Source organism: Papio anubis, chromosome 6, assembly GCF_008728515.1.
Source record: "Papio anubis isolate 15944 chromosome 6, Panubis1.0, whole genome shotgun sequence".
In the NCBI taxonomy this organism is placed as follows: Eukaryota; Metazoa; Chordata; class Mammalia; order Primates; family Cercopithecidae; genus Papio; species Papio anubis.
This window is the reverse complement of record NC_044981.1, coordinates 111,100,173-111,117,074: the sequence shown is the minus strand read 5'-3', so window position 1 is coordinate 111,117,074 and position 16,902 is coordinate 111,100,173. Positions and strand designations below refer to the sequence as shown.

At 45.0% G+C, this 16,902-nt stretch overlaps 1 protein-coding gene across 5 annotated transcripts in view; it reads left to right on the top strand.

The window, feature by feature from the left end:
- The window catches only part of AKAP12 (A-kinase anchoring protein 12), a 120,392-nt gene that overhangs the window by 88,403 nt on the left and 15,087 nt on the right, over positions 1–16,902 (top strand). Inside the window, exon 1 of one of the 5 annotated variants that reach the window (XM_009205867.3) lies at positions 14,723–14,981. The exons of 3 other annotated variants lie outside the window; for them this stretch is intronic. In XM_009205867.3, the coding sequence (XP_009204131.1) occupies positions 14,957–14,981 (25 nt within the window). In that variant the 5' untranslated portion in view covers positions 14,723–14,956. Of the gene's footprint in view, positions 1–14,722; positions 15,082–16,902 lie in introns of those variants that run through there. One more of the 5 variants, XM_003898035.3, reaches the window with a different exon arrangement.

Genomic DNA, 16,902 nt, shown 5'->3' with positions numbered 1-16,902 from the left:
TTGGTGGCTAGGAAGCAACACTATGTAAGCAACAAATAGTATTTAAAAAGTATGTTTCTTTAGCTTACTTTCTAGGAATTTGGTCGTATGAATTATAATATTGAATGCCTACTTCTAGCCAATAACTTCTATGCATGAAACTTTTAGAATGCCCTTACAGCTCCTCTAACTTGACTTGATAGTCTTATGCCATTGTACTGTGGCCTCACTTGCTTATTTTCTCTTCCTCTCATCAAGAAAATTAAACTGCATTTGCGAATTTAACTTTATAGGAACAGCACTTCTTTAAATATTTGTGATCATTGCTGCCAAATCTACTTTTGTTTTTATTTTTGTTTTTGTTTTGAGATGGAGTCTTGCTCTTTCGCCGTAATGGAGTGCAGTGGCTCGATCTCGGCTCACTGCAACCTCCGCCTCCCAGGTTCAAGCGATTCTCCTGCCTCAGCCTCCCGAGTAGCTGGGGTTACAGGCGTACACCAAGCCCAGCTAATTTTGTATTTTTAGTAGAACCAGGGTTTCACCAAGTTGGCCAGGATGGTCTCGATCTCTTGACCTCGTGATCTGCCTGCCTCAGTCTCCCAAAGTGCTGGGATTATAGGCATGAGCCACCGCACCTGGCCTACATGTTTGTTTTTTTTTTAAAGCAACTATAGAATTTCTAGGACTTAAAATTTTCTCAGTGCAACTGCTCCTGCAAAGCCATGCGCTCCTGTGTAATTTAAAAGAATGTGAAAGTTCAGCAATACTAAAATTATCTCTCACTTCCTATAGATTAGCTTGTTTTCTTTGAGATTTCCTTAAAATTCGCCCCCCAAGTTGACTTGGCTAACCTTTCTACCATTTACCCAGCTTGAAAGTTTATGCCATATCTTGAAACTATTAGTGAACAGACTGTACAAAATGAAAAATTTAAAACACTAAAATCTCCATTTTTTTCCCCCGAATCATTAATTTTTCTATGAATGGAATATGCAAATGTGTATTGTAGGGAGTCACAGCTCGGGGTGGTGCTTCTGAGATCGTGACTTTTTTCTGAGTACTTTTTGGGTACAATATGATTTTTATTATATTCACCATTCAGTTAGTCGCATACTGAGACTCCTATGGTAAAAGAAGGTGGTCTAAAGTTTTAGCAGTCATTAAAGGTTAATAAACTTGGAACACTTGAGGGGGCCTTTAATAGTTGGCTCAGATAACCCCAATGGAAGGATAAATGAATGGAAATAGTGGGAAGGACTAATTTTTAAGGCAAAATCAGATAATTGACTCTATTGCTTTCTGAATTTACTTTTCTTACAGTGTGGGTATGGAGGATGTGGCAAAATTTTGCACTTTTTCCTGGTAATAAGAAAGTGCAGAGAAAATCTTAACTCCAAAAATTTAACAGCAAGAAATCTTATGTAGTGGAAGAAGTAAAAATGAAAGGGAGTTTCAGCTGTTTTTCCTCCGCAAGTTATTCTGATGGAGAAGATTCATAATCATCATCTTTAAATAGTTGTTCGGAATCTTGAAAAGCCATGAGGGCTTTAAAAATTGACAGTAAGGTGGCCGGGCGTGGTGGCTCACGCCTGTAATCCCAGCACTTTGGGAGGCTGAGGCGGGAGGATCATGAGGTCACGAGTACGAGACTAGCCTGACCATCATGGTGAAACCTTGTCTCTACTAAAAATACAAAAATTAACCGGGCATGGTGGTGTGCACCTGTGATCCCAGTTACTCAGGAGGCTGAGGCAGAAAGAATTGCTTGAACCCGGGAGGCAGAGGTTGCAGTGAGCCGAGATTGTGCCACTGCCCTGCAGCCCGGTTAACAGAACGAGACTCCGCCTCAAAAAAAAAAAAAAAATTGACAGTAAGGTTTAGTGCAATCTGAAAGGTCTCTTGCGTCTTTGGGATTACTCACTTAAATACGATAGAAGGTTATTGTAGTTCTCTTTAGCACTATGTTATTTTAGGAGGCGTGTGTTTAAATTTTACCATTTATTAACGGGACTGATGGCATTTTATAGGAACTACTTAGGAATCAGTTTGCATTTCTGAAAGTAAGGAAAAGCTATCACTTAATACTATTATCCCCCCCCGCCCCCCCCCCCCCACACACAACCCAGTTTACACAAACCACTAAAATGAATGCAGTGGAAATTGAATTATGAAGTGATTGCTTATTCACATTACATACTGTTGCCATTCTTGGGGTCTCTTTCTCTCACATCTCATTTGCAATAAGTTAGCTTAGAAACAAGGAATAAGTGATGTGACACGATGATCATCCCCTTCCCCACTCAACTGTAAATGGCATGCCAGCAAAAAAAATCCCTTTTTTTTTTTTTTTTTTTGAGATGAAGTCTCACTCTGTCACCCAGGCTGGAGTGCAGTGGCGCGATCTCAGCTCACTGCAACCTCCACCTCCCAGGTTCAAGCAATTCTCCCTGCGTCAGCCTGCCGAGTAGCTGGGATTACAGGCGCCCGCCACCACGCCCCACTAATGTTTGTATTTTTAGTAGAGACAAGGTTTTGCCATGTTGGCCAGGCTGGTCTTGAACTCCTGACTTCAGGTGATCCACCCTGCCTCAGCCTCCCAAAATGCTGGGATTACAAGCGTGAGCCACCACGCCCGGCCAAAAAAAAAAATGCTTTTTAAATTAAGCAAGTACCTTTTCTGTTTTCTCTAAGTCACCCACATTACTGACACTGATAATACTGATATATTGCAAACTGTCAAGTATCATGAGAAATAGGGACATTATTCTTTAAAGTAGAAACTGGGGAAGAATCAACATTCGTGTTAGTTCTAGATTATTTATAATGCACTTCCCGATGCAAATAATTTTTACAAGAGAAAAAAAATACCTCGCACATGGGTGTTTTCCGTCTGCTATGGAGACAGATTCCTTGTCAAGAGACTTTGGAGACACGAAATTGATACTTTCACAACTGCTAGATGAATAACTACCACTTCCTGAGCGCCTAGTCTGGCAGGTGTTTCTCAGCACTTTGTGGACATTATCATGTATTCCTCACAATAATCCTGCAAAAAGTGGTTCTGTAACCCCGTTTCTATCGCGAAAGCAAGTTTCTCATGATTTGATAATTACCCAAGGTTTCACAGCTAGTAAGGGCATAACTGTAGAGTACCTTGCAAAAGACCTCTTTCTCGTTGTGAAGATGCTAATACTTGTGTTAGTGACGTCCACATTCTTACATGCCCGCTCAGATGTTTAAGGGATCGTGAAACATCAATATAAAAACCAGGGATTGGGGCTGGACCCTGTGGTTTATGCCTGTAATCTCAGCACTTTGGGAGGCCAAGGCAGGCGGATCACTTGAGTCCAGGAGTTCGAGACCAGCATGGTCAACATAGGGGAGACCTCCTCTCTAAAAAAAATTAAAAATTTAGCTGGGCAATGTGGCCCGTGCCTGTAGTCCCAGTTACTTAGGAAGCTAAGGTAGGAGGATCACTTGTGCCACTGTATTCCAGCCTGAGCAACAGAGCAAGACCCTGTCCCCACCCCACCCCCCAAAAAAAACACCAGGTCCAATGATGATGTCACCTATATGCTTCTGTATGGGATTTTTGCTTCTATGAATTTGAATGTATCTCCGCTTGGAGGTTTTCTGGTTAATGAGCTTTAGAACAAGGGAAGTTGGGTGTGTAGCATATAAGGGATGGACTTAGAATGCAGAGAATTCCTGGAAAAATTCCAGGACAATGCTACGAATCTTGGGGGAAAGATAACTAGTTCCAGATGTCACTGTAAGCCGTTCTGATGTGCCTGGGGATGCGGAGCGCTGGTGAGACTAAGCCTGAAAAATGAACATGTCGTTTCTGCAATATCGTACTTCTTTTTCTCAACAAAAAATGATGGTGGTGGTGTCACTGAAACCTGATAGCTAAGGTTTGGATAAAAACAGTAACATTTTGTAATATGTAATCAACATATTCCTTTATGTTTTTTTCTTCTTTTAAGCCTCTAAAGTAAAAGAAAGCAATGTATAATTTCTCTCTTAGTCGCTAAGTATTTGGAAAAGTGAGAAAAGAAAGACGATGCTCCAGGTTTTGAACACGTGGGCCGTCTCTACATTATATGGAGCTTGGGGACAGGGAGCGCAGAGCCAGCAGGGACCACTGTAGCTTAGCCCTTCTTGGGATCATGGAGCCTTTGCAGCTTTGGGGATGGGGAGATTATGGATATTTTCTAAAGGAAAATGTGTATTTGCACATACACATTATAGACCTGGACATTGATTTGATAAACTGGGATTCACAGACCATTTATCTGGAGACAAACCTAGGTTAATAGCAGGTAACACCTCAGTGTGAAACACTTCAGTAATTCTTGGCCAAAGTGAGATTTTTGTACAAGAAATGATTTCAAGTTTTGGTTTCTTACTACATCACTAAAGATGCAACTTTTCATATATTTTCACATTTATTTGACTCCATTAATATTCCATAGACCTTTTTTTTTTTAACCTCAAAGTGGTTTGTTATGACAAAGCTGTTTAAAATTTTTAAATTTTAAATTTTAAAACAAGCTGTTTGTTATTATTAAACATGTGTTATAATTTTTTTATAATGTAGTGATTGAGGATAGTTTATACTCTTAAAAATAGGGTGAAAGGTGTTCACTCCAGAAGGTATCTTTTGTTCTCTATTTCACTTTCCACACTTATTATTAAGAATAACTTTCATTTATCTTAGAAAAACATAAAGCAAAAAGCCTACCCAAGGTCTTGGCAGTGGTAACTTCAAGTTATTTTTCCTTCCGGAATGTTGTAGCATGAAGTAGCTTCATCCGTATCCAGTCTTTATTTTTACTTCATCTTTTTAAAAGTTTTGTTTTGGAGTACAGTAGCATGATCATAGATCACTGCAGCCTGGAACTCCTGGGCTCAACGATCCTCCTGCCTCAGCCTCCCAAGCAGCTGGGACCCTACTGAGTAGCATGTCCAGCCCTACGTCTTTATTTATTTATTTTTTATTTTTGAGACAGAGTCTCACTCTTTCGCCAGGCTGGAGTGCAGTGGCATGATCTTAGCTCAGTGCAACCTCCACCTCCCAGGTTCAAATGATTCTCCTGCCTCAGTCTCCTGAGTAGCTGGGATTACAGGTGCCCGCCACCACAGCCGGCTAAATTTTTGTGTTTTTAGTAGAGATGGGGTTTCATCATGTTAGCCAGGATGGTCTCGATCTCCTGACCCTGTGATCCACCTGCCTTGGCCTCCCAAAGTGCTGGAATTACAGAGGTGAGCCACCACGCCCGGCCCAGCCCTGTGTCTTATATGCACTATATCCATGCAGAGATCCCTCCTTCTTGGGTATATTCAGAAAATTAAGTGAATGAAAGCTCTTTCTACAGCTTCTTTAAAATTATCTTATCTTTTCCAAGTAATATTTTCAGCATGTTGACCCTGTCTCACACAAGCATGTGATTAGGTGTCTCCACCCAGAAGAAGGGCATAGAAATATCTGGTTTCTATAGTAATACTCTCTTGAGAAACAAGGCATGGATGATGTTGTTTCACTAATGATTGATGTCGAAAGACCTGTCAATCAAGACATGTATCACACATGGGTGTGTAGCCTGTTGGAAGGATTAGTCTTTTTTCCTGCCCTTTGAAGTGTCTACAGGGTGGGAAAAGACCAGTGACTAACAGGACAGTACAAAGACGGAGGTGCCTATGAATTCGGGCTCCAGAGGCTTCTACAGGGGGCACACCGACCACTCCCTTTAACATTTTGGCCATCTTTGTGACCTAGTGGGATGCTGGAGTTGTTTCTAACTGAACCTCAGCACCAGTGAGTACGTGAGCACCACGATTGGGCTTTCTGGGCATCGGAGAGACTTGGGTGGATAGCCGCGTGTTTAAAAACAGCGGGATCATTCAGTCACACATGAGTTTAAAAACTACATTGTGTGGAGGCCGGGCGCGGTGGCTCACGCCTGTAATCCCAGCACTTTGGGAGGCCGAGACGGGCGGATCCTGAGGTCAGGAGATCGAGACCATCCTGGCTAACATGGTGAAACCCCGTCTCTACTAAAAAAATACAAAAAACTAGCTGGGCGAGGTGGCAGGCGCCTGTAGTCCCAGCTACTCAGGAGGCTGAGGCAGGAGAATGGCGTGAACCCGGGAGGTGGAGCTTGCAGTGAGCTGAGATCCAGCCACCGCACTCCAGCCTGGGCGACAGAGCAAGACTGTCTCAAAAAAAAACAAAAAACCTACATTGTGTGGAAAAGGCCACTCCAAAATCAAAGGAGGTTTTAGGGGCACCAAAAAGTACATCCCCATATCAGTGATCCCAAATCAAAGATGGAGCTTTCTGATCTTCCTCTTTGTAGCCAGTCAGACAAAGCTAAGGCAGATGAAAATTCCGTAGGAGTTTTGAATTAAAAGAAGCGCCCTAACAGAAGGCTGTGATGACGTGTGGCTGTGAATGGATTCCACTGTGCCAGGCCTGCATGGGTGAGCACTGGCTGCCTGTCCTGGAAGCCCCCTCCATTATTTTTAGAGGCCTCTTATCAATCACTTACTCCCTTCACTCCCAGCAGTGAGAGTGGGTTGAGCCTCTGGTCTGAGCCTCTCCTGCCTGCTGCCCCCACATCTTTTAGACTGTTTTATAATGCATTTAACAGCCTCCCACTGTGCTCACTAAGCTGCAATCTTTAACTCATTCACAACCAGCATGCAGGGAGCACGTAAAAATACTTTCTCAGGCCAGGTGCAGTGGCTCACGCCTGTAATCCCAGCACTTTGGGAGGCCGAGGCTAGCGGATCACCTGAGGTCAGGAGTTTGAGACCAACCTGACCAACATGGCGAAACTCCGTCTCTACTAAAAATAGAAAATCAGCTAGGCATGGTGGCGAGCGCCTGTGGTCCCAGCTACTCGGGAGACTGAGGCAAGAAAATTGCTTGAACCCAGGAGGTGGAGGCTGCAGTGATTCGAGATCACACCACTACACTCTAGCCTGGGCAACGTAGCAAGACTGTGTCTCAAAAAAAAAAAAATTTTTTTTTCAAAGGTTTCTGCTAGCCACAAACTAGAAGGGAATGATGATGGTCTTGTTTGGCAATCTTTACCAGCAGCAAGAAACTGGGAAATATGGGGGTGATTTTGGTGTATCCTGTACAGTTGGGCTGGGGAAAGCAAAAAAAAGTGAAGGAGATAAGGAGGGGGAGGCCAGCACAGGAAGAAGGGTCCCGGCCACCTTTGAGCCATACTTGAGGTAAAGGACCTGCATCTGGCCAGGCTCTGTGGCTTATGTCTGTAATCCCAGCACTTTGGGAGGCTGAGGTGGGAGGATCGCTTGAGGCCAGAAGTTCAAGACCAGCCTGGGCAACATAGCGAGATCCTCCATCTCTACAAAAACAGAAAAGGGATCTGCATCTTTACATGGTGCAAATAAAGAAAACTAGAAGATAGGGAGTTAACTCGAGACATACTATGTGCCTCTTTTCTCCCCTTGAAATGTTGATGTTGGAAGTCAAGGTGTTAAAAATAGGCACAATGTGTCACATTCAACTTTACAGGATTTGAAAGTGCATCTCGGCTGGGCGCGGTGGCTCATGCCTGTAATCCCAACACTTTAGGAGGCCGAGGCAGGTGGATCACCTGAGGCAGTAGTTCAAGACCAGCCTGGCCAACATGGCGAAACCCTGTCTCTACTAAAAATACAAAAATTAGCCGGGTGTGGTGGCGGGCGCCTGTAGTCCCAGCTTCGCAGGAGGCTGAGACAGGAGAATCGCTGGAACACTGGAGGCAGAGGCTGCAGAGAGCCGAGATCACGCCATTATACTCCAGCCTGGGCAACAGAGCAAGACTCCGTCTCAAAAAAAAAAAAACAAAGAAGAGTGCATCTCAATTTTTTTTTTTTTTTTTTTTTTTGAGACGGAATAGTTGTCACCCAGGCTGGAGTGCAGTGGTAGGATCTCCACTGCAAGCTCCACCACCCGGGTTCACGCCATTCTCCTGCCTCAGCCTCCTGGAACTAAAGGAGTCCGCCACCATGTTTGGCTAATTTTTACTAAGAGACGGGGTTTCTCCGTGTTAGCCAGGATGGTCTCAATCTCCTGACCGCATGATGCACCCGCCTCAGCCTCCCAGAGTGCTGGGGTTACAGACGTGAGCCACCGCACCCGGTCTTCAACTTTTTGTGTGTGATTTTCAGTGACTTCTGGTCGTGAAAATCAAGAGCTTTCTGGTTCAGCAGAGCTGAAAGCTGTTCAATACTGCCCTCTTCTGTCCAAAACTCATTCAGGCATTTGGACAATGATTTTCTACTCGGGAATGTTTGTGACAAAGCGTGATGGTGAAGATTTGACATTATCTAACCATGGGGACAGAAAAACAAATTTTGCAGCAATTAGGTCTTAGTTTTGAAGACTCTATTCAGAAAACAAAACAAATAGTGATTATCTGGATGTTGTCCTTATGAAAAGTTTTCCCTATTCTCTGTGTTTTTAAAGTCTTCTACAATTTATACTGATTATGTTTGGAATTGGCAAAAAGTAATGAAAATTAAAGTTTTATTTTTATAGAAAGCCAACTGATAAGTCATCCTCATAACCAGCTTTAGTGTCCTCACCTATAATGTAAGCGACTTATGTTATAGGTGAGGACACTAAGAACAGAGATTTTCATTTTCTTTTTATTTCACTTTTTTTTTTTTTTTTTTTTTGAGATGGAGACTCACTCTGTCACCCAGGCTAGAGTGCAGTGGCACGATCTCCACTCATTGCAACCTCCACCTCGCAGGTTCAAGCTATCCTCCTGCCTCAGCCTCCTAAGTAGCTGGGATTACAAGCATGTACCACCACGCCCAGCTAGCTTTTGTATTTTTAGTAGAGACAGGGTTTGACCGTGTTGCCCAAAGCTGGTCTCAGACTCCTGACCCCAAAGTGATCCTCCTGCCTCGGCCTCTCAAAGTGCTGGGATTACAGCCCTGTGAGCCGCTGTACCTAGCCTTATTTTTAGTTTAGCTTCAGAGATACATGTATAGGTTTGTTACATGGATATATTGCATAATGGTGAAGTTTGGGCTCTAGTGTACCCATCACGGGAGTGGTGAACATTGTACTCAATAGTATATTTCAACGCTCACTTCCCTCCCACCTTCCCTCCCTTTTAGAGTCCCCAATGTCTATTATTTCCATCTTTATGTCCCTGTGTACTCATTGGTTAGCTACCATTTATGAGAATACGCAGCATTTTACTTTCTGAGTTATTTTACTTAGGTTTATGGCCTCCAGATCCTTCCATGTTGCTGCAAAGGACATGATTTCTTTCTTTTTTATGGCTGCATATATTCCATGGTGTAAGTGGACCACGTTTTCTTTATCCAGTCAAACTTTGGACACTTGGGTTGGTTCTATGACTTTGCTAGTGTGAATAGTGCTGCAAGAAACATGTATCTTTTTGATAAATTGATTTTATCTCTCTTGGGTAGGTGCCAAATAATGGATTGCTGTGTGGAATGGTAGTTCTGTTTTTTGTTCCTTGAGAAATCTCCATAGTGTTTTCTATAGCTCTCTTACTAATTTACATTCCCACTGGCAATGTATACACGTTCCCTTTTCTCCACATCCGTGCCAACATCTGTTGTTTTTTGACTTTTTAATAATAGCTATTCTGGCTAGGCGCAGTGACTCACATCTATAATCCCAGCACTTTGGGAGGCTGAGGCAGGTGGATCACCTGAGGTCAGGAGTTCGAGACCAGCCTGGCCAACATGGTGAAACCCCGTCTCTACTAAAAATATAAAAATTAGCCAGGCGTGGTGGCGTGCGACTGTAGTCCCAGCTACTCGGGAGGCTGAGACAGAATTGCGTGAACCCAGGAGGCGGAGGTTGCAGTGAACTGAGATCGCGCCATTACACTGCAGCCTAGCCGACAGAGCGAGACTCCGTCTCAAAATAAATAATAAAAAATAGCCATTCTGACTGGTGCAAGATTGTGGTTTTAAATTGCATTTCTCTGATAGTGATGCTGAGAATGTTTTCATATGTTTCTTTGCTGTTTGTATGTCTTCTTTGGAGAAATGTCTAAGAACAGAGATTTTTAGGAAACTTGCGCAAGGGCCCAGTGCTAGTAAGTGTTACAACTAAAATTTAAACACCAGTCTGTCCCCAGAACTTCTGCTCTTTCATTTTCTTCCCCTCTGCCTGAATTCTTTTTCTCTCTTCGGTGGGAGAAAGTTAACTCGTTTTCCTGTTATTTAATACAATATAAAATTTATATTATGGTATGTAATGTGAAGGAAATATCTGATATCCTCCTCTAAAATCAGGTCGAGTAAATCATCACTCTACATTTTGTTGTTTTCTATAATTTTTAGGAGTTATCTGCAATTCCGAGTGCGTTCTTCCAAGTGATTAAAAAAAAAAAAAAGTAACTTCAGGCCAGTTCCGGTGGCTCACGCCTGTAATCTCAGCACTTTGAGAGGCCGAGGCAGGTAGATCACCCGAGGTCAGGAGTTCGAGAGCAGCCTGGCCAACATGGTGAAACCCTATCTCTACTAAAAATACAAAAAATTAGCTGGGCTTCGGGGTGGGCGCCTGTAATCCTAGCACTTTGAGAGGCCGAGGTGGGTAGATCACCCGAGGTCAGGAGTTCGAGAGCAGCCTGGCCAATATGGTGAAACCCCATCTCTACTAAAAATACAAAAAATTAGCTGGGCGTGGGGGTGGGCGCCTGTAATCCCAGCTACTTGGGAGGCTGGGACAGAAGAATCGCTTGAACCTGGGAGGCGGAGGTTGCAGTGAGCTGAGATCGTGCCATTGCACTCCAGGCTAGGCAACAAGAGCGAGTTTCTGTATCAAAAACAAAAAAACAAAAAGATAACTGTAAACATTCAGAAAGTTGGAAAACTAAAATGAATACATAGAACACCCATACTCTTTACTCAGGTTCACCTAACCCAAATAGTGGAATATTGTCAACATTTTCCCTAACTTGCTATATTCACTCTCTTTTTGTTGGAAAACAAAACAAACCTCAGTCCACAGGTTTCTGTTATAACTCACATAGGCATGAGATATATTAATAAATTCACTGAAGAAGGCCGGGCACAGTGGCTCACACCTGTAATCCCAGCACTTTGGGAGGCTGAGGAGGATTGCTTTGAGCTCAGGAGTTCAAGGCCAGCCATGGTGAAACCCCTGTGTCTACTAAAAATACAAAAATTAGCCAGGCGTTGGTGACTCACGCCTGTATTCCCAGCTACTTGGGAGGCTGAGGCTGGAGAATCGCTTGAGCCCTGGAAACGGAGGCTGCAGTGAGCCAAGATGACACCATGGTACTCCTGCCTGAGTGATAGAGGGACACCTTGTCTCAAAAAAAATTAGGGAAGCATTTGAAAGTAAGTTGTATACATCATTTTACCCCTAAATATTTCAGTGTGTATTTTCCAAGAATAGGGATATTCCCTTTCATAACCATAGTATAGATATTGACAGTTATCAATATCATACATTTAAGTTATTACAGAACTTTTCTATAATCTGCTTCTAATTTTGTCAGTTAATCTAATTATGTCCCTTTTAAAGCATTCCTCTTTGTATTCCAAGATCCACCCTAGGGTCAGAGATTTTGTGTTGTCATGTCTTTTTAGTTTCTTTTAATCTGGAAGACTTCTATAGCTTTTGTCTTTTAGACTTTGATATATTCAAAGCATAAGTTCTCTCCCCATTTCTACTCATTCTTTATTTGATGTTTCTTTTGCCTAAATCAATTTAGGTTACTCATTCTTTTTTTTTTTCTCAAGAGAGCAAGACAGAGTCTTGCTCTCTTGCCCAGGCTGAAGTGCAGTGGTGTGATCTCGGTTTACTGCAACCTCTGCCTCCCGGGTTTAAGCGATTCTCCCACCTCAGCCTCCTGAGTAGCTGGGACTCCAGGCACCCACCACCATGCCTGGCTAATTTTTGTGTTTTTAGTAGAGACTGGGTTTCGCCATGTTGGCCAGGCTGGTCTCAAACTCCTGACTTGAGGTGATCCGCCTACCTCGCATCCCCAAAGTGCTGGGATTATAGGCATGAGCCACTGCACCTGGCCGTAGGTTACTCATTGTAAGCCAGAATCCTGCAGAGGTGATGTTGTGTCCTTCTCAGGGTATTGCACACAGTGTCCATCTGTCCCTTGTAGACTGATGTTAAGGTGTTGTCCGATTTCTCCACTGTAGAATTGGGCGTTTCTCCCTCCTTTTCAACAATAAGCATGTAAACATCCTGCCCCTCTCCTCCATTTAGTACTTTGGCACCATTGATTCTTGCTTTATCCAGCTTTCACTTTGATGGTTGTAAAGTGATGATCGGGTGATCTTTTGAATCGCTATCTATGAGTGGGTGGGTAGGATGTATGCACTGTTTCCTTTTCAAAAAGATGCATGACTGTAACTATGAATAAACTCTGCCTTTCACACTGAAATAGAATTCAAATTGCTGTCCACATTAGACATAAAGCAGTTTTTCCATCTAAGCGTAGGAGTTGACATATCGAAATACTTGTTCTTGCCATAAGTGGCGCTTGTGAACTATAAAAAGTTATAATGATTTATGGAAAATAAGTATGTTTATGCTTTAAAAGGGCATGAAATTGACTTTTCTTTCAAAAAGACAAACTGTGTATTTTGCTCCTTCAGTGCCTTCACTCTAAGCACTCCCCAGCCAGCCTTTGGCCCTCCTGAGATACCACACACCTATATGATGTTGGTCAAGTCATATGACCGTTTTTAAAAACAGACTATTTTTAAGAGTAGTTTCAGGTTCACAGCAAAATTGAGTGGAGAGTTCAAAGAATTCCCATGTGTCCCTTGCCCCATCACCTACACAGCCTCCCCCAGCCCTTATCAACATTCCCCACCAGAATGGGTTGTTTGTTACAATCAATGAACCTATACTGATACATGGTTATCACCCAAAGTCCAAAGTTTACATTAGGGCTCACTCTTGGTGGCATACTTTCTGTGGGTTTGGGCCAATACATAATGATGTGTACCCGCCATGACAGCGTCATGTAGAATGGCTTCACTGCCATAAAAATCATCTGTGCTTCATGTATTCATCCCTTCCTCCCCCCAGCCCCTGGCAACTACTGCTCTTTTTACTGCCTCCATAGTTTTGCCTTTTTCGGAATGTCATATAGTTGGAATCATATATTGTGTATCTTCCTCCGAGTGTCTTCTTTTGCTTAGCTATATATATTTAAGTTCCCTCCATGTCTTTTCATGGCCTGATAACTAATTTTTCTTTCTTTCTTTTTTTTTCTTTTTTGAGATGGAGTCTCGCTCTGTTACCCAGGCTGGACAGTGCAGTGGCACGATCTCAGCTCACTGCAAGCCCCGCCTCCTGGGTTCCAGCAATTCTCTGCCTCAGCCTTCCGAGTAGCTGGGATTACAGGTGCCCACCATCATGCCTGGCTAATTTTTGTACTTTTTTTAGTAGAGACGGGGTTTCACCATCTTGGCCAGGCTGGTCTTGAACTCATGACCTCGCGATCCACCCACCTCGGCCTCCCAAAGTGCTGGGATTACAGGCATGAGCCACCGCACCCAGCCAACTCATTTCTTTTTAGTACTGAATAATATTCCATTGTCTGGATGTACCATACTTTATCCACTCACCTATTGAAGGACATCTGATTGCTTCCAAGTTTTGGCACTTATGCATAAAGCTGCTGTAAACATCTGTGTGCAGATGTTTTGTGTGGACATAAATTTTCAGCTCATTTGGGCGAATACCAGGGAGCATGATTGCCAGATCATATGGTAAGAGTATATTCACAGTATGAAAAGAAGCCGTAGACTGTCCTCCCAAGTGGCTGTCCATCTGCATTCTCACAGATGACTATTTTTGAAGTCCCAGTTGGTAGGAGCAGGTGAGCTCCACCTTCTATCCCACAAGGCTCTATAAGTGCTGGCTTTGTAATGGGAACTTGACTGATACCCTCAATCTTGTGCTAATACTCAAGAACTTAAAGCTCTTTACAACCCAGCCAAACCCACAAGCAGATTCCGCCATGCCTTGGCCATTGCCAGACAAAACCCCTTTGTGTTTTTGCTTGATTTTCATCCTTCTGTGACATTGATATTTCAGGCCAGGCTAGTTGTTTTGCAGAACGTCCTTCATTGCAGATTTGTCTGATTGTTTCCTCGTGATTAGATGCCGTTAAACATTTTGATCAGCAGTGCTACAAAGATGAATTCTTGTCCTTCTGAGTGCCTCACATCAGGAAGCACGATGGCATCTGTTCCATTATCCAGGATAAGTCTGATCCCTTGGTTAAAGTGGTGCCTGCCAGATTTCTCCATTGTCGAGGTCCTTTTTGTTTGTTTTTGGGTTTTTTGGGGGTGTTGTTTTTTTTGTTTGTTTGTTTTTGAGACAGTCTTGCCCTGTCTCCCAGGCTGGAATGCAGTGGCCCGATCTCGGCTCACTGCAACCTCCGCCTCCCCGATGCAACCGATTCTCCTGCCTCAGCCTTCTGGAATTACAGACATGTGCCGCCGCCCCCGGCTAATTTGTTTGTATTTTTAGTAGAGATGGGGGTTCACCATGTTGGCCAGGCTGGTCTCGAACTCCTGACCTCAGGCGATCCGCCCGCTTTGGCCTCCCAAAGTGCTGGGATTACAGGCGTGAGCCACCGCGCCAGGCCTCGAGGCCTTTTTTTTTTTTTTTTTGAAATTAAGTGTCAGGGATGTTCAGCAGCGGCTTGGCAGTTGGTTAGCAGGATGATTTTCAGCCTCAGCGGGCTTGGGTTTGAAGAGACCCCACTGGGGCGGTCCGCAGGATCCCCGGGGGTTTCTTGGGAGGCCGAGGGCTGGCGCCGGGCGCGGGGAGGGTGCGTCCTCTGTGACGTTAGCGGCAGGCCCCGGGGCCCAGGCTTTCGCGAGCTATGGCAGCCGGCAGGGGCGCGCTGGGCCTCGCGGGCCGCTGTTAGGCTGTCCCTGCCGGCGGGCTGCGCGCGCCATGCCCTGGTGGAGTAAACTCTGCAGTGAGTAGCACGTGCCCCCTAGCGGCCGTTCGCCCCGCGGCGATGGCGGACACGGAATCCCGAGGGCCACCAACTGTCCCTTAGGACCGGCCCGAGATGGGTGTGTGGGTTTTCTAGCCTCCTTCCTTTCCGTCCCAGGCTTGGGAAAGCCTCTCTACTGGCCAAGGCGCACAGGGACAGGTCGAGAAGAGCCTGCGACCGTGGCATCCCAGCCCAGGCTGCAGAGCTGCCTGCTGCCCTTGATCTTGCCCCAGGCCCCCAGCCCCAGAAGGGCAAGGCCTTTCTGGGTCCCGTGACACAGGTGCCAAAACGCTCTGCGATAGCAGCCTACCTCCAACAGGGAGATGTGAGGGAAACACTTTCACGCAGCGCAACCCCAGGGATGCCCCAGGGTGGGCCCCACTTCCTGCCACCCAGAGGACACCCCCCGGAAGATTCTGGCTTGAAAGGGGAGTCAGGGGGTTGGAGTGGACATGGCTGTGGCTGCGGTCACCTGGGGAGGTGGGCGGCAGGGCAGGTCGAGGATAACCCAGGCCTCAAAAAGTCACCAGGATTTAGCAAAGTTGCCCTCACTGTGAGGCCTGGAGGCCGGCAGAGTGTGGGGCGCAGAACAGAATGGAACAGGCCTCAGCACTTGGGCTGCACCATGGGGAGTGTGGAGCCGAGGGATGGGGCAGGCTGGGAAGTGCGGTCTATGATTCAATTCGGGTTCCAAGCCCGATTGCATGTGTTTTGGGGTCAGGATCTCAACAGCACGGGTACACATATAGGTACCTGCCAGGCTAGGTAGGTTAGAAGACTATTCTCTAGGCCCTGGAGCCATTAGAAGTCGACAGCCTGGTGATGTGATAGAAGCGGTATTTTAGGAGGCCCTGCTTAGCAGGTACCTTGTATGGAGTGTGTAGATTGCCCCAGCACAGAGGGTACCTGGAAGCCGAAATGAGGGCGAAGCACAAAGCACGGAGGCATCAGAAGATTGTTCTGACAATTGTAGCTCTTAGGATTACTTAGGTCAAAAGAGACTGCAGACTAGTTGACCAGTTACAACTTAACATTTTTATTTTTCTTTTTGAGATGGAGGAGTCTCGCTTTGTCACCCAGGCTCGAGTGCAGTGGTGTGATCTCGGCTGACTGCAAGCTCCACCTCCCAGGTTCACACCATTCTCCTGCCTCAGCCTCCTGAGTAATTGGGGCTACAGGCGCCCACCACCATGCCCAGCTAATTTTTTTTTTTTCGTACTTTTAGTAGAGTTGGGGTTTCACCATGTTAGCCAGGATGTTCTCGATCTCCTGACCTTGTGATCCACCCACCTCAGCCTCCCAAAGTGCTGGGATTACAGGCGTGAGCCACCACGCCCTGCCTACAACTTACAATTTTTCTATATACGTTTTATTATGTGTTCATCTCATAACTCACTTACTCTATATAACGAGAACATCTGATTATTGTTAAGCTATACTGAACTATCAATAGCTGTTCAGTACCAGCTACCTTAGATACTGATGGCAGTCGCCCAGGCTGGAGTGCGGTAGTGTGATCTGGGCTCACTGCAACCTCCACCTCCCAGGTTCAAGTGATTCTCCTGCCTCAGCCTCCCAAGTAGCTGAGACTACAGGCATGCGCCACCACGCCCAGCTAAATTTTTGTATTTTTAGTAGAGATGGGGTTTCACCACTTTGACCAGCGTGGTCTCAAATTCCTGACCTCAAGTGAACCACCTGCTTCAGCCTCCCAAAATGCTGGGATTACAGGTGTGAGCCATAGCGCCCGGCCCAATAGCTGTTTTGTTCTGCCTGCTGGCAGCTGGTTCATGAACCTTTATCTTCCTAGTTTTGACTATAAACATTTCGGCCCTTTCAGGATGAAACAGAAGTGTTTACAATGGAAACACAGATTTAAGAGTGGAGGGAAAATAGTGAG